The sequence below is a fragment of the Porites lutea genome, chromosome 11 (assembly GCF_958299795.1).
Source record: "Porites lutea chromosome 11, jaPorLute2.1, whole genome shotgun sequence".
Classification (NCBI taxonomy): domain Eukaryota; kingdom Metazoa; phylum Cnidaria; class Anthozoa; order Scleractinia; family Poritidae; genus Porites; species Porites lutea.
In genome coordinates, this window is record NC_133211.1 from 13,250,782 (window position 1) to 13,273,191 (window position 22,410).

At 40.4% G+C, this 22,410-nt stretch overlaps 1 protein-coding gene and 1 pseudogene across 1 annotated transcript; one reads left to right on the forward strand and one right to left on the reverse strand.

Annotated features, from left to right (window-relative positions):
• Positions 1 to 13: 13 nt before the first annotated feature.
• On the forward strand, positions 14 to 21,067 carry LOC140952906 (beta-1,3-glucosyltransferase-like). Its single transcript, XM_073402360.1, has 15 exons — positions 14 to 73; positions 160 to 236; positions 2,038 to 2,077; positions 2,223 to 2,335; positions 2,802 to 2,878; positions 3,393 to 3,504; positions 5,029 to 5,165; positions 7,099 to 7,162; positions 8,783 to 8,908; positions 9,261 to 9,327; positions 9,677 to 9,790; positions 14,078 to 14,180; positions 16,087 to 16,209; positions 19,819 to 19,963; positions 20,453 to 21,067. Exons 1-15 carry the CDS (start codon positions 31 to 33, stop codon positions 20,561 to 20,563), a joined length of 1,452 nt encoding a protein of 483 aa, XP_073258461.1. The 5' UTR covers positions 14 to 30; the 3' UTR covers positions 20,564 to 21,067.
• LOC140952913 (late histone H2B.L4-like) lies at positions 7,205 to 7,885 on the reverse strand (annotated as a pseudogene).
• Positions 21,068 to 22,410: the final 1,343 nt, after the last annotated feature.

Sequence of the window (22,410 nt, forward strand, 5' to 3'; positions counted from 1 at the left end):
GTCAGTTCATTCAGGCAGTTTTCTCGCAAAATGAGATGTGCTTTTCAGCTGATCTGTTCATTTCTTTTTCTTGGTAAGTGTGGGTCACTTTATCTTCATGTAAAATGCATTCCTTATATCCTTAACATTACTTAATATGAACGTTTTGTTATATTTTAGTACCAATCCATGCGAACGATTTCGCGGATTTTGGTCCAGACGCTGCCCAGTCGAGATTCGAATTTGGCGCTCTCGTGGTATGGCCTCTAGATCATTTATGGATTTATTTTTTTTTAACTAAATATCACTGCTTCTGAGATCATCTTTACATTTTTTTCTCATTCTTGCGCAAAAATTTTGTTTTCGTTCACCAGACACTACCATTGTTCATCTGGGATCGCGATTACTTAAGCATTCGAGTCTTTTATTGTCTGACCTTTTAAAAATATTGGGCTTTTTTACGTGGCAAGTGGTAGTCATTAGGGTGGTTCAAAGTCGATTACCAGTACTAATATAGAAGAACACCTAAATCACCAGTGCACGTACAATAACCTACCTGCTTTTCACAGACAAGAGTGTCTTTCACTTCAGATCTTCACCTTCAATAGCTTAGTCGTGATCAAAATATCATAAAAAACTCTTTTTATATGCTCAGCCCAGGCTCTCAATAGACCACGGTCCATGATACTGTATAGTGCTGACGTGTAATAAGATATGCCGCATAGATTTTACTATAAACTTTCAATTTTCTGAATTCAGTGAAATAGCGTATTAAAAAATGAGAATACCTGTACTGCATTTGATAACAATATTTTAGTTTGAGTCAGCCATATATAATATAATTAATTAACTAAGGTTTTTGAGACATTGAACCATCCTGAATTATTTATTGACCATTGTTATTATTCAACTGATGCAAATCTCGGCCTCATTACATTTTTACAGTGGGACTATTATAACTAGGGCCACTTGGATAAAGTTGACCAGTGAGAAATTTATAGGAAAATAAATATACATTCCAAGAAAGTCGGTTGTGGGCCAATCAGCAGCTTGTAAAAAGACAAGAATGTTACTTGAAGCACAAAATTCAAATATTGATAGCAAATGTTTTTCAAGAAAGCAAAATGTTTCATCAGACAATGTTCACAACCTTACATTGACACAAGCCTTTATTTCTTCGCTACCATTGCCCCGCTTTGCAATAACATCATGATCTCAAAAACAAAAATTTAACAATGTTTACATTTTTTGTCTGCTTCATTTACTCTAACGGACCTCTCAAAAAACACAGGACGGAGCAACTTCAGAATACACGGCCACATCATTTACATTTGTCGGAACACTTTAAAGAACGAGGTATAACACAATAGGCACTTTTGTTATTCAATGATATGCAAAGAATTGGCCGGGTATTCTGAAGTTTAGCCCACAGGAGTGGTTTTCTTCAGCGGGTTCAAAACGTAATGTCTGTATGTTGCAATTGGTCGATTTTAATCCATGTTGTTTACTTCAATTTTGCAATTGACAACTAACTGTCTCGGAACGTATTGTTATTTTCCTGTAATACGATTGGTCAACTTTGTCTAGGTGACCCCAGTTATAGTAGTCGTACTGTAAAAGCAACTTAGTGGTAAAATGTTGAGGAATATGATTGGTTTTAAAACCAACCAAAATAATCAAGTGTGGACCTTTCCTATTCATTATTTCCCATGCCCTATCTTAGACCAATTAGGCCCTCTTAGGGGGGGGGGGGGTTACTTATGTCTCTAGACTGAATTTTAAAACCTGTTGTTTCGCGTATTGAGGGGGAAGCCATGTCGCTGTTGGTATTTTACTATTTGCGCTTTTGTCTGTTGCTGTCGTAGTTTCAACTCATCTTTGCATCATCTGTTGCCATTTCATCTGGACTTATGTTGCTATTTCAAGGCCATGTAGCTTATCAGAATTTTACCCTAACAGGCCCTCTTCTAATCTGCTTATAAAAAGTCATAAAATTATGTGCTCTGATCCTAAAAATGCACAGTATGCAGTTTCATACTAACTTATAATTTTTTTCAGGATTCCAAAGTAGGAAATGAGACAGATGTCCCTTCAGTAGGTAAATACCCAGCTACGCTTATTCCTCTATTCTACTCTGATAATATGTCCAGCCTTAATGGAATCTAAGACAGAAATCATTGAGCAAGGATTTATCTTTTTCTGCATCTCTTTGTTTTGTTATTTCCGTCCTATGTTTTCTACAGCCTTGAAAGACATTGTTATTATTGTGAGAGGCCAACACAATGGATATCATGTCAAAAAAGCAAAAGCAATGAGGGATGACCTGACTCAACAGGTAGAAGCAATGGGAGAAAAGGTATGACAATGTAGCTCAGCCAGTAGAGTGCTGGCCTGCAGACCCAGGAGGGGACTAGTACTCCCTATAATGGCCAAAACGATGAGGCTCCACCCAAAAGCGCTACCTCTGTCAGGCTTTAGGGCAGGGATTTCGCTAGTTGAAGTATATATTCTAAGGGTGGGGAAATCTGTCATCTTAGTCTGTAAAAAGGCCCAAAGGGCTAACAGATGTATTTATGGGTGAGAAAAAGTTGAGAAAAAGTTCTGGTTTGGGATTTATTCATATTTGAAAGACAGCGCATTTACAGGAATGCAAGGTATGTGAAGGACGTACCACTAAAGGTATATGAAAGGGGTACCTTTTCCTGTAATTTGCCCAAAAAAATCCCTGTCAAGTAATCAATGGCGCCCATTATCTTAAGGCTGGTAATGTGTAAGCAGTAGGGGATGTCAGGTTGATGGCTTTTTGTGGTCACTTTTGTTAGGATAATTTAGAACTAAAGATGATGCATGAAGACTGGGCTCCTCTTGGAGCATGGACGATTATTCCAATCTTAAACAGGTAAGGTCAAGGAATGATATTCCCGTAGTCGGAGACCTATGTTATGCACACAGGATTCTGGAACCACTGGGGGGCAAACACTGCAAGTCTGTAGAATGTGCAAAGTAGTTTCTCTGTCAAAAGCAGTGTCTTTAGGTATAGACTAACACACTTTCCTCATTATGTTGTGAGAGGTGGAGGTGACTTATGTTGGAGTGTTGAAATCACCGACTTTCAGTGTTTGCCCCTTGGCAATCCCAGAATCCTGTGCACATAACATAGGTCTCCGATTACCTTAAAAAATTACCGTCATTAATTTTATTGTGGGCATAGTAACAATCTGTCTGTCATCAAAAATGGTGTGAATTCATTGTGCTGGAAAAGGAGTGTATGGTATGTTTATGTTTATAGTATGTGAGCACCTCATTTGAATAAGGTCACTGCTCTAGTAAGCTGGCACCCCTGTATTGTCATTATATTTATGAAAAGTGATTTTGTTGCTTTTGTTACTAATATTATTTCAATTATATAACAGGTTGGCTGAGGATTATGGAGACAACAAACGGTGGATATTTTTTTGTGAGGAAGAAACCATTATTGACCTTTCTGGGCTGGTGCAAGTTTTAAATAAACATGATGCAAGAAAGGTGGCTGGAAACAATACCTGATTATTGGTTAATTTTTTTCATCTCCTCCATCCCCTACAGCAGTAAACACAGACACGGTTGATAAAAATGCAGCGGGAGTAAAAAGGCCTTTCTTGTGCCAAATTAGCCCATTTTACAGTTACAGGTGGAAGTGAGGCTGGAGTTGACCTTGTTTTGGTACAACCCTTCCTGCTTTATTATGTGAATCATGTTTTTCTAATGCTAAATAAATTGCTAAATAGTATTTTCAAGCATAGAGTGGTTTTCGTTTGAGTGTCGTAAAACCAAAACCAAAGTAATTACTCTGGCCAATCACATAGGACACAGACAATACATTGAACCAATCAAAACTCGAAGTAATTACATGTGGCTGACGCAAAGCGCGGGAAAATGCATGCGAGCGCGTCACAATTGGCTTTGGTTTTACTTCTGATTGGATGAAAAGGTGGCGCGAATCTTTTAAGCCAATCGCATCGTGTAGAAAGTGCAAAACCAATTACTTTTCGACACTCAAATGAAAACCGCTCTAATTTCCATAACAAAAGGAAAGAGGTTTGTATCAAAACGAGGTCAACCTCGGCCTCACGTTCACTCAAAAGCTAGGATACTAAGCCCACAACTTTAAAATGGTCTGTTATGGGATTCAATCCTTAAAATACTAGAGATGGGAAGAGTATAAATAAAATAGTTGATCCGCTAAATTAAATTTTAAAAGCCCTTAACAGTTAGATTTTATACTGGTTAGAATAATGGAAAAATATGGTATGTAGTCATAGGATTGTACGGTTTGTGGTCCAGGAATAATATTAATTCCATCGATACAATGAAGACCTTGTGACTAGTACTAAAATAATGTGAATTATGTTCAGTCAGCCGTAAACAAAACTAATTATTCTAGCCAATCACTAGCCTGCATAGCAGGCGCCAGTTTTTTAGGGTAAAGGAAGAAATCTCGAGCACGCGCCATTGACTGACAAATAATGCATTGAGGTGACAGACTCACTCCCAAGAGGCGTTCTTAGTCAATGGCATTCTACGCAGCGTCAGAGAACGTAGAAAACGGAAAACTAGGGCCTTCGCTGCAGGCACCTCCACTCAACTTTGCGTGTTCCCCTCGTGCGGGCCTGTAATAAGATCTGCTGCTACGTAGGCTAGCCAATCACAGTCCAGGAAACTAATCACAAGTGCAAGAAAATGTTTCAAACTGGCTTGTAGGGGTTGCGGTGCGTGGGAAAACTCGCACAAAGAACTAATGAAAGGGTTGTGGTCTCGCTTCTGCTTGGTAGAGAAAGGTGCGCAAGGTTTTCTTTTTAACCAGCCAAAAATTGTTGTGGTTAAAATTTCGGAAACCTGATTGGAAACCGTTTGGAAAGTTCGCGTTAGTTTACAGGAGCGCATAGCAGCCATCCTGTTTTTCGGTTAAATGCGCGGAGCCACTCTAAATAACACTGTTTACTTTTTAAATAGACATGATCATCTTACCAAATAATTGAATTACGTAATTTACCGTCGTCTTTTTGACAGGAGCTGTTTATTGGGCATGCAATTCAGGACCAACAGCCAGTGATCATCCATCACTTTGCTTTTCATCAGGATCCTTCTCAGTTCTCTTTCCCTGACTTTGCCGCTGGTTGGGCTTTATCTGTACCCTTACTGAACAGGCAAGTTAGATTTAAAGTTTTTTTCATTTTTTGAAAAAAAGACAAATAAAGCAGTTTTTCTTCCCGGACGCAAATTGCGTAACCTTTTGAAACAGAAATTTCCTAGTTTAAGTCTCGTTACGAGAATCATTTTTTTCCACAAAAGTATATCAGAGGCGTATCAGACAGGATCTTAGAAGTGGGACCACAAAACGAATCATTTCCGATCATTTCCACGGAATATCTGTTCGAAAGGTCTTAGTTACGTTCCGTCCAGACTTGATGGGCGTGCCCACGAAACGGTTTATGAAATGAGGAAAACACTGTTCACAAGATCTGTTCACACGCGTTAGCGTTCCGCATTTGCTAGTGCAGACGCGAACAAACGAAGAAAACCGTGGCGTGCGTCTTAGGATTCCAAGTTTTTTACTTGTAGCTGTAGTTGATTGGTTGTCACGCTCAACACAACCTTTTATTGTATGTAAACTGCTTGTTCTACTGTAATTCTATCGAATGTAATATCTCCCTAACAATCACGAATGCGCACACCCTTTCTTTTAAGCCCTCCCCTCTCAATCTTATTATTCTTCACTAATAAATGATAGACTGTTTAAATCAATCATGGCCGTAAATCTTCATTTGGACTGATCCGCGATGGCTTATTCACCTGTTGGAAGTTCTGATTTGTTTTTAATTCTCGGCTGTATGACCTCCAACTTCTTGTTCTTGACCTTTTCCACTTTGCATTCTAGCTTTTTATGGAGAGCTGATACCACCATCTTCGCTAAATTAAATAAGACCCCTCTCTAATAAGCCCCCCGTCTCTATTAAGCACCCCCCCAAACACGTTTGAAATAAATAAGCCCCCCGGGGTGGTTAATAGAGGATTTACAGTAGATTTATTATTCTTAAGTCTTGGTGCTGGGATTTCTCGGTACCCAGCGGCCGTATGGTTGTCCAAGAAGTGCATTACCGACCAATTCCAGAAACCCAAACCCCTGGGGCTAATGTCCGTCGATTCTCCCTGAAGTTTCGGGAGGGAGGGGCATCTCTCGTGGAGAAAAGTGTATTTACCGGATAGGGCCTCAGTTCACACACAATAACGTTGATTTCGGCGCGATTTATTAACGGAGCGAAGCTGCCCCGCGCCGAGCTTTTAAGTGGACAGTCGAAAAGCTATTCGGTATAGCTAGAGTGAACACCTATCCGATATGTGACTCTCCACTTTAGAGATAGGCGAGGCTCAGCGGCCAGAACGGGAAAGTCAGTTGAAGACGGCGCGCGCAAATCAAACAACTGGCTTGATCAATAGCAGAGCGACAAATTGGGCACCGGAAGTCGAGTTTAGTCGTTTTCGCGCGCTTCCCCGTCGTCAAATGACGTTCGCGTTCTGTTGCTAAATCAAAAATCGCGCCTTATGTATGAACAGAAGCTCTATCCGGTATGATTTTTGTGGCGGCGCAAAAGCTATCCGACGTAGTGTAAACTTAACCTAAGTGGCAAAAAGAGTACAAGAAGAAAATATTTGATTTAGTCTCAATCATTTGTTTTTGCTTTGCTTATGCTTGCGTTTGGGCCGTTTAATTCGTGGACAAAGTATATATTATCTTTTTTTGTCGGCATCGCTTTTGAAAAGTAGGCTTAATGTACGAGGATGTACGGAAATGTTGCCTAACAATTCGTGGTTAATGGTGGATAATTACTGGTGAAGGCAATTCCTTTCACAGTGTCTTGACAAAATGTACACTGCATCTCTTGTCTGCTCTGTTTCCCACTTCATACATGCTTTGCGAATTCCACAGTGTAATAACACTCAAAAACGTGTGCTGAAAATCATTTATTCCTCTATGTACAATATTGCTACTAAACATAATCTTTATAAACTCAAGTAAACTTAAAAACAACTAATTTACATCATAAATATCGTATAATTTACTTACTTTCTTATTTACAGATTAAGTAAAAGACTTATCGCAGCCTCCCCACAGTCAGATTTCTCTATCGATGTACAACACGAGGTAGGCAATTCAAAACTTGACACTATAATGCATAAATTCTTTACTTTTTCACAGAGAAATAACTCTCAGCAAGTCAGTTGAATGGACTGGATACGAGATAAAAAATCTCAATGTAATGTCCTGTCGAGTTTATACAAGAACGAAGCTAACAAATGACACACGAACCAACAAGGCAGTCTCTTGTCCTCAAAGGAAAAGCTTAAAGGAACAGTGCTCGGCGGGCTTTTATTTGCTGCTCGATGTGTACTTTGTTACGGCTTTGGTTCCTTCGCTTACCGCGTGCTTCGCCAGTTCGCCAGGCAAAATCAACCGGACTGCAGTCTGAATCTCGCGGGAACTGAGAGTCGACTTTTTGTTGTATGAAGTCAGCTTGGACGCTTCCGACGCTATCCGCTCGAAGATATCGTTTACGAACGAATTCATGATATTCATGGCTTTGCCCGAAATGCCAGTGTCAGGGTGTACCTGCTTTAGAACTTTGTAAATGTAGATGTTGTAGGTCTGTCTTCCTTTTTTTCGTCGTTTTTCTTTGCCTTCAACACCCTTGGGTCTTCCAACAGACTTCGGCTTCTCATCTTTCTTTACTTTAGGCATGTTCGATAGTTTTCTTCTTCTCGCCTCTCAAATTGTGCCTTTGGTGAAGAAATTTTTCAGTCAATCGCTATTTATTGGAAAATATCTGTTACCTAATTTGCAATCGGATCGAAATTCGCGAAATTTCATTGGCTGTTTCGCGTCAAGCATACTAATAGCACGACGAAAACGCACATCTTGAACAAAAGAACCAAATGATGGCATGAACTTGCGCTCATTTCACATGTATCGAAAAGTCGATGGGAATTTTCCGCCATATAATTGCACACTATTTTTCGCGGAACCGTGCAAAACAGTGCCTACGTTGTGCCTATGAACGAGCGTTTCAAACGCTTTGTGCAATTCTCTGACTTTCTTAGATAAAATTAATGAGAACCTTTCCTCTGAATTCACACCCTGGACATTTTAGTCGCGTAAGGCAATCCAAAAATTTCTTAATAAGCCGTCCATGCGTTTCTTGCCCGAATAACCGGATTTTTTCCTTACGAATTGTAAACTCTTTCTTGTGGTTGTTTTTTCACACTTTCAGGCCTCGTCCACACGTATCCGGATATTTTTGAAAAAGGACATTTCTTTGTCCATTGTCGAAAAAAACGCTTCCCTTATTTTTAGACCAAACTGAGGCCCGAAGGGCCCCCCAAAAATTTTTGGAGACCGCCCCCCCCCCCCTTATCTGACGGTCTGAATCCACCACTGAGTTGGCCAAACAGGGGGGAAAACTGGTCTCGTTTTCAAACGGATACGTGTGGGCGTGGCCTACCAAAGAAGTTATAGAAGAAAATACATAAGAAAGAAATTTATATAAGAAGTAATCAGAGCACACTCCAAGTTAGCTATTAAAAGTGTGTCATCAAACAAGCTCTCATTTGGACAATAACTGATTGAATACCATTTATTTTTTGATAAAAGATTCCCCTTTCCGTATCAAATTTGACGGATACCAGTCTAATATATCACGGACTGGAAAAGGAGACTCAGTACTGTCTTTAATGCATTGTCATTTAAAAATCTTATCATTTCTCGTAGGTCGCAATGTTCATTCGTGATGAGGGTCGAGGTACGCTACTCACGGACGTCCCAGAACTCTGCACCAGCGACCCAAAGGACCAACAGGACTGCGTGACGTCAGTCAAAAGTGGCGGCCCGGAATGCGTGAGTGTTTTTGTTTGATATACGAACGTTCGTATCTTTAGACTGACAATCAAATACTTAAATGATAATTAGTTTTTGTTCGCAAATCGGCTGAAGAATGAACAAAAAGGAACGAAGCCAAGGACCCACCTTTCCCGCCCTTAACTCATGTTCTGTGTTTTCTCGCTTATAAACCGTTGCAAACTTCTCTCTTACTCGGCTACTCTAGGGTGTATTTCCTAATTTAACTTCTTGTTATCTACCTTCCTAAAGTATCAAAACTTTCAACTTAAATCAGTAGAAACTTTCTGGTCAAAATGACGTCTAAGAATAGCTACCGTTTTTTGGGGTTACCTGTGCTTTTTTTCCACAGGGTGATCTATCTTTGGACCAAATCTTCTTTGCTGTCAAGACTACAAAGAAGTACCACAAAAGTCGAGGTAGTTTTAAGAAATAACTTTGCATCCATATTCATCCGAATCGTTTGCGTAACTGGCTTTTGTTTTAGCGCAGTGAAAGAAACTTCAACAAAGCTATTTTCTCCCTCCACATTTCTTACCTGGCTTGCCGCCCATTTTCTAGGCGAATCCTTTACTGCGCTCTTACCAAACTGCTAATATTCACCCGAAAATATCATCTACTACTCCATGCGAAAGTTTGTGGACCGTTTATTGCCTTTGAAAGGGCAATGAATCAATCTAGGGTTTTTGCTCTGTGGGTTTAGTCAAATCTGTGATAGCAGTACCTCATGTCTTACACAACGACTCTTTCTTTTCATCTTTTTTTCAGTGCCTGTTGTTCAGAAAACCGTCGGTCAATACGCTAAACATATAGTTTACTACAGTGAGACTAAAGATTCGTCCATACCAACAGAGGACATTGGAGTTCCGAATACCGAAAGAGGTAGGAGTGAGGACTTAGAGTAGGGTAGTAGGGATCTAAAGCAAAGACAAGGAGGCATTCTCCCTTTTTATATGCCTTGACGCTACCAAAATTGTACTATCAAGTGTCTTTACTCTTGCAGAGCCGATTTACCCGAAAGGAATGCAAAACCAAGAATGCAAAAGCCGGTCGACGTGTGTCGCGTGTCACGCATCGCGCGTCGCGTGTCGTTCAGAAACAAATATCAAAATGGCCTAAAACATACCCAAAGCTATATCAAAGAAATGAAGAAAGACATCTTTACTGATAAATCTTTGTTGTATTTGTTCCTAAGACAAAGACTAATCGTTTCGTAACCAGAACCCTGGCACGCTTTGAAGCGAGCAGGAGCTCATTACTCTGTCACAGGATACAAATAACTGAGTCGTCAGAAATCTTGTAGAAGTCTACGTACTACCTAGTAGTATCTGATTCTGACTCGTCCTAGTCTTTCTCTTAATTGTCTCTATGTTTCAATTTATTAAAGAGGGGACGCGTCGTCACCTGAGAGACTGCTTGGGACTTGCCAGTCTCCGATTATGGTGTTTGCTTAAGGCCGTGGCCATGACAACATATGTTCCAATAAGAAGTCATTGATCAGAGATCACTGTCAGATCGATCGCTTGCTTTATAGGATTGCCAGACCTGTTGAAGTTTCTGGAGTTCTGTTGTCGCGTGCTCGTGGTCTTTAACAGAACTTGTAAGGTCAAATGCTTGTCTCGTCCATGTCAGGATTTTAATAGCCTTGTTGAGAGCGTCTAAATTTTTCTGAATAAAATCTTTCATTGGGCAAGTTTTCCCACACCCTTTCTCTTAATGTATTGGTTTACGAAGTCGTTGTCATTGTTTGTATCAATTTTATATTTCTCTCGTAAATTCACTCGCTGTCCCTGGAGAATCGAAGATGATAGTGGTAATACATTGCTCTTGTCGTTCAATGAGACATCGTGAAGAGGGTCGTCTTTGCGATTATTCTGATTATACATGACAAATGGCAAGCCCTTGCGCGGGATTCCCTTGCCACCACCAAACGTTTCGTAGCGCGGCTGGAAACACGAAGATGACGAAGTCGATGATTTTGTGTTTGACCTGTACCTGGTCCATTCCGGAATCATTTGTCGAACTTGAAGGGAAAAATCAAAGCATCGCACTCGTAGAAGAGCTTGCAGATCGTATCGTTCCTCGTTGTTCAGTCTTCTAGAACTCTGACCGGCGATGGCGGGTAATTTCACCCTAGGTTTCTCAAGGTATTTTTGTATAAGAGAAGCTTGTGTCAGTACTTCATCCCTTGGTTTTACTTTACTTATACATACTTTAGCTGGACGTTTTTCCGCTCTTTCTTTTTCGGCTTTTCTAGTGCTAAATGCACTTTTTCCTGTGATAAACATATCTACTTCCTTTCCCGTTATACGCGGCATTACCAACTTTCCTCTTGCATGTCCATCCATAATATTTCGGGGCATTGCGTTAGCTGCCCCCTGTCTTTAACTCGTCCTTCGGCCGATAATTTCTGATGACATTTTTCCCGAATACAAGTGTCTGTGTTTTAAGGGAAAGTCGTCAATTTGACGTTCTAATCTGTTGGTTTTAATTCTCTGTTTACATGTCCCGTACATAAAACTGAGCAGACAAATAATCCGATTAAAAGGGATAAACGTTGAAGCCGGCTGTTTACTGGAAGAATATCAGTCATCATTTGCTTCTGAGCCAACAACTAACCATCAATTATATTCGATTTTGAAGAGCACTTTAGCTATTTTTCATATTTTCCCGGTTATTGTGATTAACAAAGCACATTCTTTCGGCTGAAGACTTCACAAACATTCGTGTCCGTGGCGGACAATGTTATTAAAGTTTTCTGCCCACAATTTAATCATTTTCGTTAGGGTCTAAATTAACAGCTCAAAGGCTTTGAACGAGGAAAGCTATGTAAGTTGTGGAAACCATCTGTGTTAAATCTCATCTTTACTCTAACAAGTAGGCTCCAAGACACGGCTATCTTTGTGAAATGTAACAACGTTGGGCCTTAAATTCCAACGAGAGTCGACAAAATTACTAGCACAACGTTCCTATACGGAGTTTTTATCTTATACTGAATTTTTTCTATTACTTTCTGATGTTCTTTCTGAACATCAATACAGTACCCTATCTTTGTTAAGGAATCCTAATACTCTTGTTTTTATTATTAATTTAGAACTTATTTCTTTCGATATCCGGATCGGTAAGAGATTAACTTGTGTTTCAGCGAACATCGCGGCAGTGAACAACTGACTGCCCTCAAAATTTGAGGTATAAGCTGTTGTCAATCTGGCGCCCCTTTATTGAGAGGAACCAAATGAGTCCTGAAAGAGGTTAACTGGAAGAAAGGGCAACACTCTTCTTATATTGAGTTCTACAGACATCTAGACATTGAGTGTTTTTGCTTTTTGCCCAGGGTTTTTAAAACCAGGATTAAGCTTACTCGGAAGTAGAACTAATGTTGAATTTTTGTCTAGACCTTCGAAATGTGAATAGCAACAGCAAAGTCGTTTTGGCCTCTTTCAGACTCTAAGTTTAAACTAAAGTTGATTTGACTGAAATTTGAAAACAAAAATCTTATCGCGCATTTTATTCCCGGATTAAGTTAATCCGCTTTTCAGCGAACAACCAGGGTCTTCGATGCTGAGTTTTCTACCTGACGAGTGTTGTTTATTAGAAACATATTTATATATTGGTAAAAACTATTTCGTGATTTCATCAGAAAATATTAGTGTCGGCTGGGCATGTAAAACGAAGGCACTGAATGTAGATTTTATTCAAAAAAAGGTGGAGAGGTAAACTAAGGCCTAATGTGGCTAGCTTTGCGTTTTTAAGCTTTCCTGTGCTGCTGTTTTTTCTAAAAACAATAAAGATAGAGATTTTGAGGTAAAAATGAATGAGAAACCGTATAAGCAGTGAACTTTTGGGATTTGACAAATCAATCGCGATTAAACTGAAAAAGAAAATTCAAACCTTTGGCTTAACTCGTGACCTCTGCGTTGCGGCTATGCCACTTTGGGAAGAATCTCATTCTTTTTTTTAACTTCTGCCGTGAGATAAGTTGTATAACCAGAACGGGTTTTCGAACGCGTTCAGTTTAATGTTTCTCGGTACCATTTTAGGGTTAGTTTCGTGTGCTTATTAATATGTGTTCTTTTTGTGTTCTCTCTTTTACTTTCAAAAACGAAAATATGAAAACCATACCGCTACCATAATTTCTCTTTAAGGAATGTTAAAGATCAAATAGCAAAATGTTTGTTTCCTTAAACGAAACCGTTTTAAAAACATAATTAGATTTGAGGAATTGCCTGCCACGGTGTCTTGCAAAACCGTCATTATGGGATGAACAATGATACATTAAAAGTTTACATATTAAACATATTTGAGTATGATCTTTCTAAACTTTTTTTTGTCGTCTTGCGAAACCCAAAATAATGAACAGGACCAAAGGACTGCAAAAGCGAACCAGCAGCGAAGAAATTGCTCCTTCAAGTCGCGAAAGTTTACTGACAGACGTTTGTGTGGTGAAGGGCACGAACTCACTCCCGCACCAAACAAACCTCTGTAAGTTCAACAAATCATGTTCAAACTTGGCATCTTTACTAATTTCAAGGTTTTTTTTAGCCGTGTTGACGGATTTTCGCTAACTGGTTCGAGTTAAAAATTGAAGAAGCCTTGGAAGGGTCTATTTTACAGTTTTTTGCCCACCCATCGAGTGAGCATGGTGCATGAGGACTTGGGGTATGAAACTGACTGTCCATTGCTTCTCCGAATGATGCCGGGGATATCAGATCAAGCCCGTAACGGTCTCTACCCACACGGAAGCCTGCGTGGCAGTCATTTCGGTTTCTTTTTATTCAAGAGGGAGAAGCGGAGGAGACGCGTGAGGGCATGGGGGAGAGGGTGGGAAGGGACGGCTTGTAACCCTTTGCTTCACCGCCCCTTCCCCACTCCTAGTATTATTATTTTTTGCTCTCCCTCGCACGTCTCCCACGTTCTCCTTGCTTGCATAGCTAATGGGATTTTTCGTTAGCCTGAATTTCATCCGATTACATTCGTCCGAGTGAGTGCGAGTTTTTGGGCATTGAATGTCCGCGCAAGCTACGCAGGCTACGGTTTTCCCGCTTGGACAAAAGGAAACAGAAACACGCGACACCTACGAAGACTGCCAACATAGCCACATGTTAGGGCGGCCTGGAGACGAGAATGTATCGTATTGATATTCCAACTGTCTTTTCATTCCTTATCTAGGTCACTGTGCCAAGCTACAGGCCATCATTAATAAATCCGCCACGGACCCCAGAGCCGCTGACAAACCCTGGCTCGCGGTTATTGATGATGATACAATCATGAGGTGATTCAATATGAAACTCAGTACAATATTGGACAAAATAGATGACAAATTTAGAGCCCCCTCCTCCCCAAATCAAGGATGGGAAAATGGCGCGTCTTGGCTTTCTCGTGGCTTCATCCTTATTCTTTCCTAGATCGTAGTTTTATATAGTATGAAAACCGGTTCATCTGGTTTTGTCAGAGTGCTTTTCTAAAATTAAAATGAAAGTATTTATTCTAGCCAATCACAATTGACGATGTCAATCTATTGAACCAATCAAAAATCAAAGCAAATGCTTGTAGCAGACGTGAAGCGCGGGAATGCGTGAGCAAGTAACTTTTCTCCTGATTGGTCAAGAAAGTGGCGCGAGATTTCCAGCCAATGGCAGCATGAAAAGGAAAAAAGAGCTTTGCCTTTCAGTTTGAGGAGGAGTGGTCTCGTTGCCAGAAATTTTGGCACATCAAACTTTTGCCGTGATGTTGCTTTGTCTGTGTAGATAATAAAAGCACACATTCCCGCTCCCGTTTTTCAGTTTCCACGCCCAACGTATTGACACAGTAAATTGAGTACTAAAGTGTGACGTCATAAAAATGAAATTTCTGAAATTATGGGATTGGTCCGGATATTCTGAAAGAACAATGTCCAAGAGGCCTACTTGCCAAAAATGAGCATTTGGGGGCAAATTGTCTCTGAGATCGTAGCCCAGTTATGCTTACAAAACTCCATACAAACCTAGCCTGAATTTCATCCGATTACTTCGAGTCGTTATTTCTCCCTCAGTAACGTCTGAATCGACCGGCCGTTAATGCCGTCCAGTGACGTCACTAGTCCTTGACCTTTGCTTTAATTCATGCAAAAAGTAAAACACGATTTTCAAGTGGCAAACCGAGAAATATCGTCTGGAAATGTCTGCATGATACAGAACTGCTTTATTTTTTTCGATCGTAATTCATGTTTAACGTTGAAACTATCAACTGCTTGCAGTACAACTCTGAACCGGTTGTACTAAATTCTATAAATATCAAACTCGGTCGCAATCACGCAAATGAAATAAACACACACACGGAAAAATTAGTTCAAAAACACAATGATTTGCTTTAATTAACGAAGAAAAAAAACAAGGAGACAAGAAAGAAAAGCTAACAGAATCATTACACTTGACGGTAAAAATAGCAAGAAGGTCGAATTATAACATTGATCTCAGAAAACTTCGCGTAAACAAAATCAACGGCCGCCGAAACCACAAAGCGGCTCTAAATGAAAAACTTACACACTCTCCGCAATGATTCTTCATTAGCAGTTCAATTTAGCACTTCAGTTTCGAAGACAAGGGCAATTTTGCTGTTTAAGATAAAGATTAAGCTTATCGAAATGTTTGAACTAAACGAAAGAATGCCGTGGATGCGATCCGCTGAATATCAAGCGACAATCCCGGTAAAATTTTTCATAATTATACATAATTATGCGAATGTTTAGACAATCAACCAATCAAAATCACTACCCGGTTTTCGGGTAGCGAGTGACGTCACTGGACGGCATTAACGGCCCGTCGATTCAGACGTTGTTGAGAGGAGAAAACGACTCGAAGCAATCGGATGAATTTCAGGCTACATACAAACCCTTCTAAATTTTTTTTGGGTCGACCCAAAAAAAAATTAGAAGGGTTTGTATGGAGTTTTCTGAGTATAACTGGGCTACGATCTCAGAGACAATTTGCCCCCAAATGCTCATTTTTGGCAAGTAGGCCTCTTGGACATTGTTCTTTCAGAATATCCGGACCAATCCCATAATTTCAGAAATTTCATTTTTATGACGTCATCACTTTAGTACTCTATTGAAAAGGCCAATAAATCAAGTGTTAGTAAGCGGCGTAAATTTCATCCGATAAAAATTATTTGTACTTAAAATGGACTATTCTCTTGCATAGTGTGCCCCGACTGCAGAAATTACTGGCGTGTTACGATCCAAAGGAAGTCACGCTACTTGGTGAGAGATACGCTTACGGACTGACGGGAGGGTATGGGTACGAGTATATCACCGGAGGGGGAGGGTAAGGTTTTTTAGCTTTGTTTACGATGTTCTTATGTGTTTTGTTTGATGTTTTGTCCTTACTTTCTTGTAGTGACATCTCGTTTGTCCCGCTGTTAGCCTGCAAATGCAGCCCCACCCCCCCCCCCCCCCCCCCCACCATCATCGCTCCCGTCGTCGTAGCCAAAATGCCGACAGCTCTCTCGCAAAACTTTCCCAGCGAAGGGAAGCGATAAAAGATGGCTTTATTCGAAGGCTATCCCGCTGTGGGACCAAATACCTAAGACCCGGGGGGGAGGACTCCGCATATGAAAGGGGTGGGGGTGCTCGTCGGAAATTTTGAATTAAACCCCTAAAGGAGACCGATCTGGGCGTGGCCCAAGCCTTGTTTGACCCCTAAAAGAGGTCGTGTTAAAACACAGACAATATATATTTTTATATTTTTTCGCGTGCAACCCTAAACGAGACCTTCACGGCTAAATATTATGGCGTTTTGCCCAGAACACCCTAAGTGAGACCAAAATCCGAAATTTACACCCCTAAGCGAGACGACGAGCATCCCCACCCCTTTAAACATTGCTGATATTTATGGCCTCCGCCAACTCATTTCTGAGCCTACTCGGATAACAGATAAATCATCTACTCTGATTGATTTAATTTATACAAATTGTCCTGAGAGGGTAGTCTGCTCTGGAGTCGCCCATATCAGTATTAGTGATCACAGTCTTGTTTGTGCGTTTCGTAAACTTTCCATTAACTTCCCAAAGGGTCACACTTCAATAACGTACAGAAACTTTAAAACTTTCAATCGTGCCAAATTTCGTAACGATATCTGCAATGAGAACTGGGAATTTTTGGCTCCAGCTCTTGATCCTAACCAAATGTGGACAGAGTGGAAAACCAAATTTTTACAAATTGTTGACAAACATGCTCCAATTCGAATTAAGCGCGTTAGATCTAAAAATTCTCCGTGGATTACTGCTGATTTGAAAGAACGCATGCATAATCGTGACACATTAAAGATCAAAGCAATCAAGTCGAATGATCCGCACGATTGGGCCAATTTTAAAAGAATGCGTAACAAAGTTAATACTGAAATTAAAGCTGCTAAAGAATTATTTTACAGCAATAAGTTTACTGAAACTAATGGCGACCCGCGTAAAACGTGGCAAATCATCCACGATCTTACATCTCGTAAAGCCGCTAATTTATCGATTAGAGAAATAAATCTAAATGGTACTTCTATATCTGAACCATCCGACTTGTCGAATGTTTTCAATGATCATTTCTCATCAATAGGACCTAAACTTGCTAATGACATCCCATTATCTAATAACAATGACCACTGCCATCGGAAATATGTCAACGGCATTAACAATAGATTCGAGTTCCGCCCTACTGATAGTGGACAGGTTTTAAAACTACTGAATAAACTAAATAAGTCTAAAGGGGCTGGTCTCGATAAACTATCAAGTCGGCTTATTCGTGAATGTGCTGACCTTATTTCACCATATATCTCGATTATTTTTAATTGCTGTTTAACTACCGGCACATTCCCTGATGACTGGAAGTTAGCCAAAGTTACGCCTATATTCAAGCAGGGCGATAGAAGTGATATGAACAATTATCGCCCAATTTCTGTGATCTCAGCAATAGCAAAAGTCTTCGAGAGAATAGTTTATAATCAGCTTTCTTCCTATTTATCCGAAAATAATATTTTGTCAAAATATCAGTCTGGTTTTCGATCCTTTCACTCAACTGTAACCGCTTTGCTCGAAGCCACTGATAATTGGGCCTTTAACATAGATCGTGGCTATGTTAACGCTGTTGTCTTTTTAGATCTAAAAAAGGCATTTGACACAGTCGATCACTCTATTCTATTATCCAAACTATGTTTATATGGAGTCAAAGGAATTGCCTACAAATTGCTTTCTTCTTACTTAGAAAATCGTACGCAAAAATGTTCTGTCAATGGTGTCCTTTCTAAAAGCTGCACTTTAACTTGTGGGATTCCCCAGGGGACAATACTAGGGCCTTTGCTGTTTCTCTTATACATTAATGACTTACCTAATTGTTTATCTAACTCGCAACCAAGAATGTACGCGGATGATACTCACCTAACATATGCTGACAATGACATCTGCTCCCTTGAAGCTTCTTTAAATCAGGACTTGTTAAATATAAACAACTGGCTCATTGCCAATAAATTGACTCTCAATATGACTAAAACTGAATTTATGTTAATCGGATCAAGACAAAAATTGAATAGTCTATCCGTTCTCCCAGACTTAGAAATTAATGGCACACAATTAAACAGAGTCGATTTTACCAAGTCTCTTGGTGTATTAATTGATGAAAATCTAACATGGAGTAATCATATCAACGCTATATCTAAAAAAATCTCTTCTGGTATTGGATCTATTAAACGAATAAGTCGCTGTGTTCCTCCTGCAACTCTACATAATATCTATCATGGGTTAGTCCAATCACACTTCGACTATTGTAGTGTTGTTTGGGGTAACTGTGCCAAAACATTATCTGACAAATTACAGAGACTTCAAAATCGTGCAGTCCGCGTCCTTACCCATTCTAGTTATGATGCTGACGCCAACCAACTGCTTAAAGAATTAGGCTGGGACAATTTAGAAACTCGCACCGAATTATTTGTCCTCGAAATTCATTCAACGGAGTGATGTGATTACTTCTTACAATTTGCGCGATTCTGATAATAAGCTTGCAATACCATTGCCGCGTACTAACCATTACAAAAATAGCTTTGCCTATAGTGGTGCAGTCCTCTGGAACAGTCTACCCTCAGCTGCTAGGCAAGCAACATCTCTGACTAATTTCCGACGATTCTTAATTAATTCCGACACGGCATTCATGTAAAACAGGCTTTAATTTAGTTTACTTTTCCTTAATAGTTAGCAATATTTTAAATTATAGAATATTAATCTGTATACATAGTTTCGTATTTAAGTTGTAGCGTTATATTAAATTGTTAATGCCTGATGTATTTACCGTGTTTTTAAATAAAGATGATGATGATGATGATTTCATATGCGGAGTCCCCCCCCCCCCCCCCCCCCCCCACCCCCGGGCCTAACACGATTTGGCTACCGGCTTTATTTCACCCCGTGTACCTAGGCAGGATTAGCTCAGTCGGTAGAGAGTGCAGACTGAGGAGGAGGTCGCAGGTTTCGATTCCTGTGACAAGGACTTAAAATTACTCAGAAATGAAGATACGGTCTTCGCACTGTAAACGGCTAGACCTTCGCGAGGTGTTCCCGTCTCCAGTAGCGGATGCAAAAATAGTGTCCTCAATCAACATTTTTGTGCTAAATACATCACCAGATCATTACGTGGGATAAAACAAGAATTATACGATAAAAGCTTTCAGGTAAATGACATACGTGAAAACCTACCTCCTCACGTTGAAAACGCACGTCGTAAACCTCAAACGTGACGCGAAAGACTTGTCACGTGACCTCCAGCGGTTAGAGGTTTGCGGTAAACTCGAATCGAAAACTCTCTATTCCGCCTATTTACTCTGATTGAACTGAGCAACGGAAATTTCTTCTACAACCCCCGTGTACTTATAATTCTTATCAGTATTAATATTTTCTTTTAGAATGATCCTGAGTCGAGCTGGTATTAATGCTCTACTGAAAAGTAACTGCAACTGCTGGGAACCAGACTCCCCCGACGACATGTGGCTTGGGAATTGTTTCCGAAGACTGGGAATACCTCTTACGCATAGCCCCGCCTTCCACCAGGTATGTTCTGTGATACCTTTTGTTGTATTTCTTTAGAACCCTGTTTGATGGAGGAAGGATGGGTATTCTCTCCATCCAGAACTTGACCAAGTGTAGGATCAAATGGCACGAGATTTTGTAGCCTGCAGGCGCCCAAATTTCCCCTTGGGCTTCCTCTTGGACCGCCTGCCACGTGTTAAGAGGAATCTCTAGACTCACTCAGTAAAGAGAGATAATGGCTATTTGGCTCTTAGTGCTCATAAACGTTCTTTCCACGACCAAATATGCTGGTCGTCGTCATCTGGTCACTGACAGGACTGACACATTTTTGCTCATGTTTTTCTTTATCTAATGCCCGAGAGAGGGTTGCACTTTGGTTAACTTAGACGTTGGGGCGTTGCTGTTGTTGTTGCCAGAGTCAATATGAAATATTTCTTGTAAAGGACATCATTTCTTAGTGTGCAGCATGAAGAGTTGTTGTTAATTATGTTTGTTGTTGTTCTTTTGCAGGCCAAACCCAATGAATATGTTCCATCACTTCTGGCCCATCAAACGCCCATCTCCTTCCACAAACACAACGATCTAGATCCACTCACTGTCTACAAAGACTATCTGAGTTGATAACGTCCTTTATTTCTTAAGTGTTGTACTTGAAACGCTTCCCAAAGGAAAATAAAAATACAGTGGAGCCACCCAACATTCAAAGCGAAATAAGGGACTTTCCAACCAATTTCTACTCAATGTGAGGGCCGATAATTGTTACATAGGTATGCAAACGCTGAATTGGATCGTTTTCTGAACACTTCTGTTGACAATCGCTCGCACGTATTCTGAGAACGAGTCGGAGACCAAGTGTCCGTGGTTTCGTAATTTCGTCAGTGAAAGGGATGACTGTCGAAAAATCAGATTTCTTTAAGGAAAAAGAATACAGAAGGGAAAAAAGTGGAAATATCTCAAAAGTAAAAAATATCTTTCATAGTCGGGGTCTTTGTATAAAATATAATTTTTCTTTACAAAACATTGTGAAATGTCATAAACCGCTGAAGGGGAACTGAACGGATATGTGTGTCTGGAGATCAGTATATGTGCTTAATTGTTTAATATATCTCATGCAGTAATAAAAATGAATTTTTAATTTCCAGTTTCTTTTAGTCTTTTTTCATTTTTTATTTTGATCATCTGAGGACGCCCCGCTGTGCAAACCTGGCGCCGGATTTAAGATGCCATCATCTTAAGCATTAACACAAAACCGTAGGCTAGTTTTTGAAAGGATATTTACTCTCGGACCATCTCTCGTAACAGACCACCTCTCATGAGTGACTGCTGATCCAAAACTCCAAGATCTTCTGCGTCAAATCCCTATAGCAAGAACCTCACATAAACGAACATCTCTTGTATCAAGCGACCACGACCACCTTTCGGGGGTGACGATTTTCTAATTAGCTCTCTTGCCGCATGATCTGTTCTCTATGTTAGCTGTATGTATCACGCTACTAAGGAGGAACTTTTTGCGAAAGTTTAGTGAAATAGAACTACAAATGTTGTAGCTTTATATCGCATAAAAATGCATGCAATAAATTCTCTTTCAAGAGTCAGTAGACACTTCAGACTTCTTTTTGGAAGACGGTTCGATTCTCATAAGCGACCACCTTACCTTCCCATTTTGATTGGTCGCTTACGGGAAGTTCGGCTGTGCTCCCAAAATCGCGCTTGACACCTTCGCTTTACCAGCTTAGTTAAAACGGCAATTTGATTATAGCACGAATTAATTTTCAAACGTTTAAAGTTTCAAGGTTTCCTTTTGGTCATTACTGCTTACTCGGGCTAGTCTGCTTCAGCCAGCGTCCTACTGTGCGGTCATTTGTCCTTTTCGTTCGTTAACCTGTTACATAGCACGAGCAGAAGTAAGACTGTTTTTTTTTTCGGTGGTGGGTGTGGCCGAGGGGTGCTCAGTTTGTACCCAAGTATTCAACAACCTATGGCGTTTCAGGGCTCCAATGGCGACATTTTCGCGGTGTGGACTGGTCTGCGAAAAAAAGCTACTTTTTCCACGCCACTCCACACAGCGAAAACGTAGCCTGTGCTCGCAGGGTATTAAGCGCCGTGTTCAGTATAAAGCAGCCGGAGGGAGGGGATGAGTCAGAAGGGGTATCAGCTAGCTCAGTAAGGAAGCAGTGACTTTCTTGACACCATCATGCGCTTCCTCCACCCTTATCGCAGTTTCCGCCCTCTCCTCACCTTCCTCCGCTTTCAAAGTTCAAAGTGGCGGCTTCTTACAGGACAAACCGAGCGTCCGCTTACCTAATACGCCTGCTTCCCGAACAATCGCGAGACAGAAACGCCGATGCGATTGGAGGTCGACATTAGAGTGTCTCTTCTATACAGTTTTCTGTAGCGAAAGAAAACAAACCCTGGGAACGAAGGTTGCTTGTGTAAATGATATCACTTGACGCTTGATAATATTCTAG

What these genes read in the sequence shown, in the direction of transcription:
- LOC140952906 (XM_073402360.1), top strand. Translation starts at nt 31, where the DNA reads ATGAGATGTGCTTTTCAGCTGATCTGTTCATTTCTTTTTCTTG. An exon ending in CTGTTCATTTCTTTTTCTTG is followed by an intron (nt 74 to 159) that starts GTAAGTGTGGGT and finishes GTTATATTTTAG; the next exon opens with TACCAATCCATGCGAACGAT. An exon ending in ATAAACATGATGCAAGAAAG is followed by an intron (nt 3,505 to 5,028) that starts GTGGCTGGAAAC and finishes TCTTTTTGACAG; the next exon opens with GAGCTGTTTATTGGGCATGC.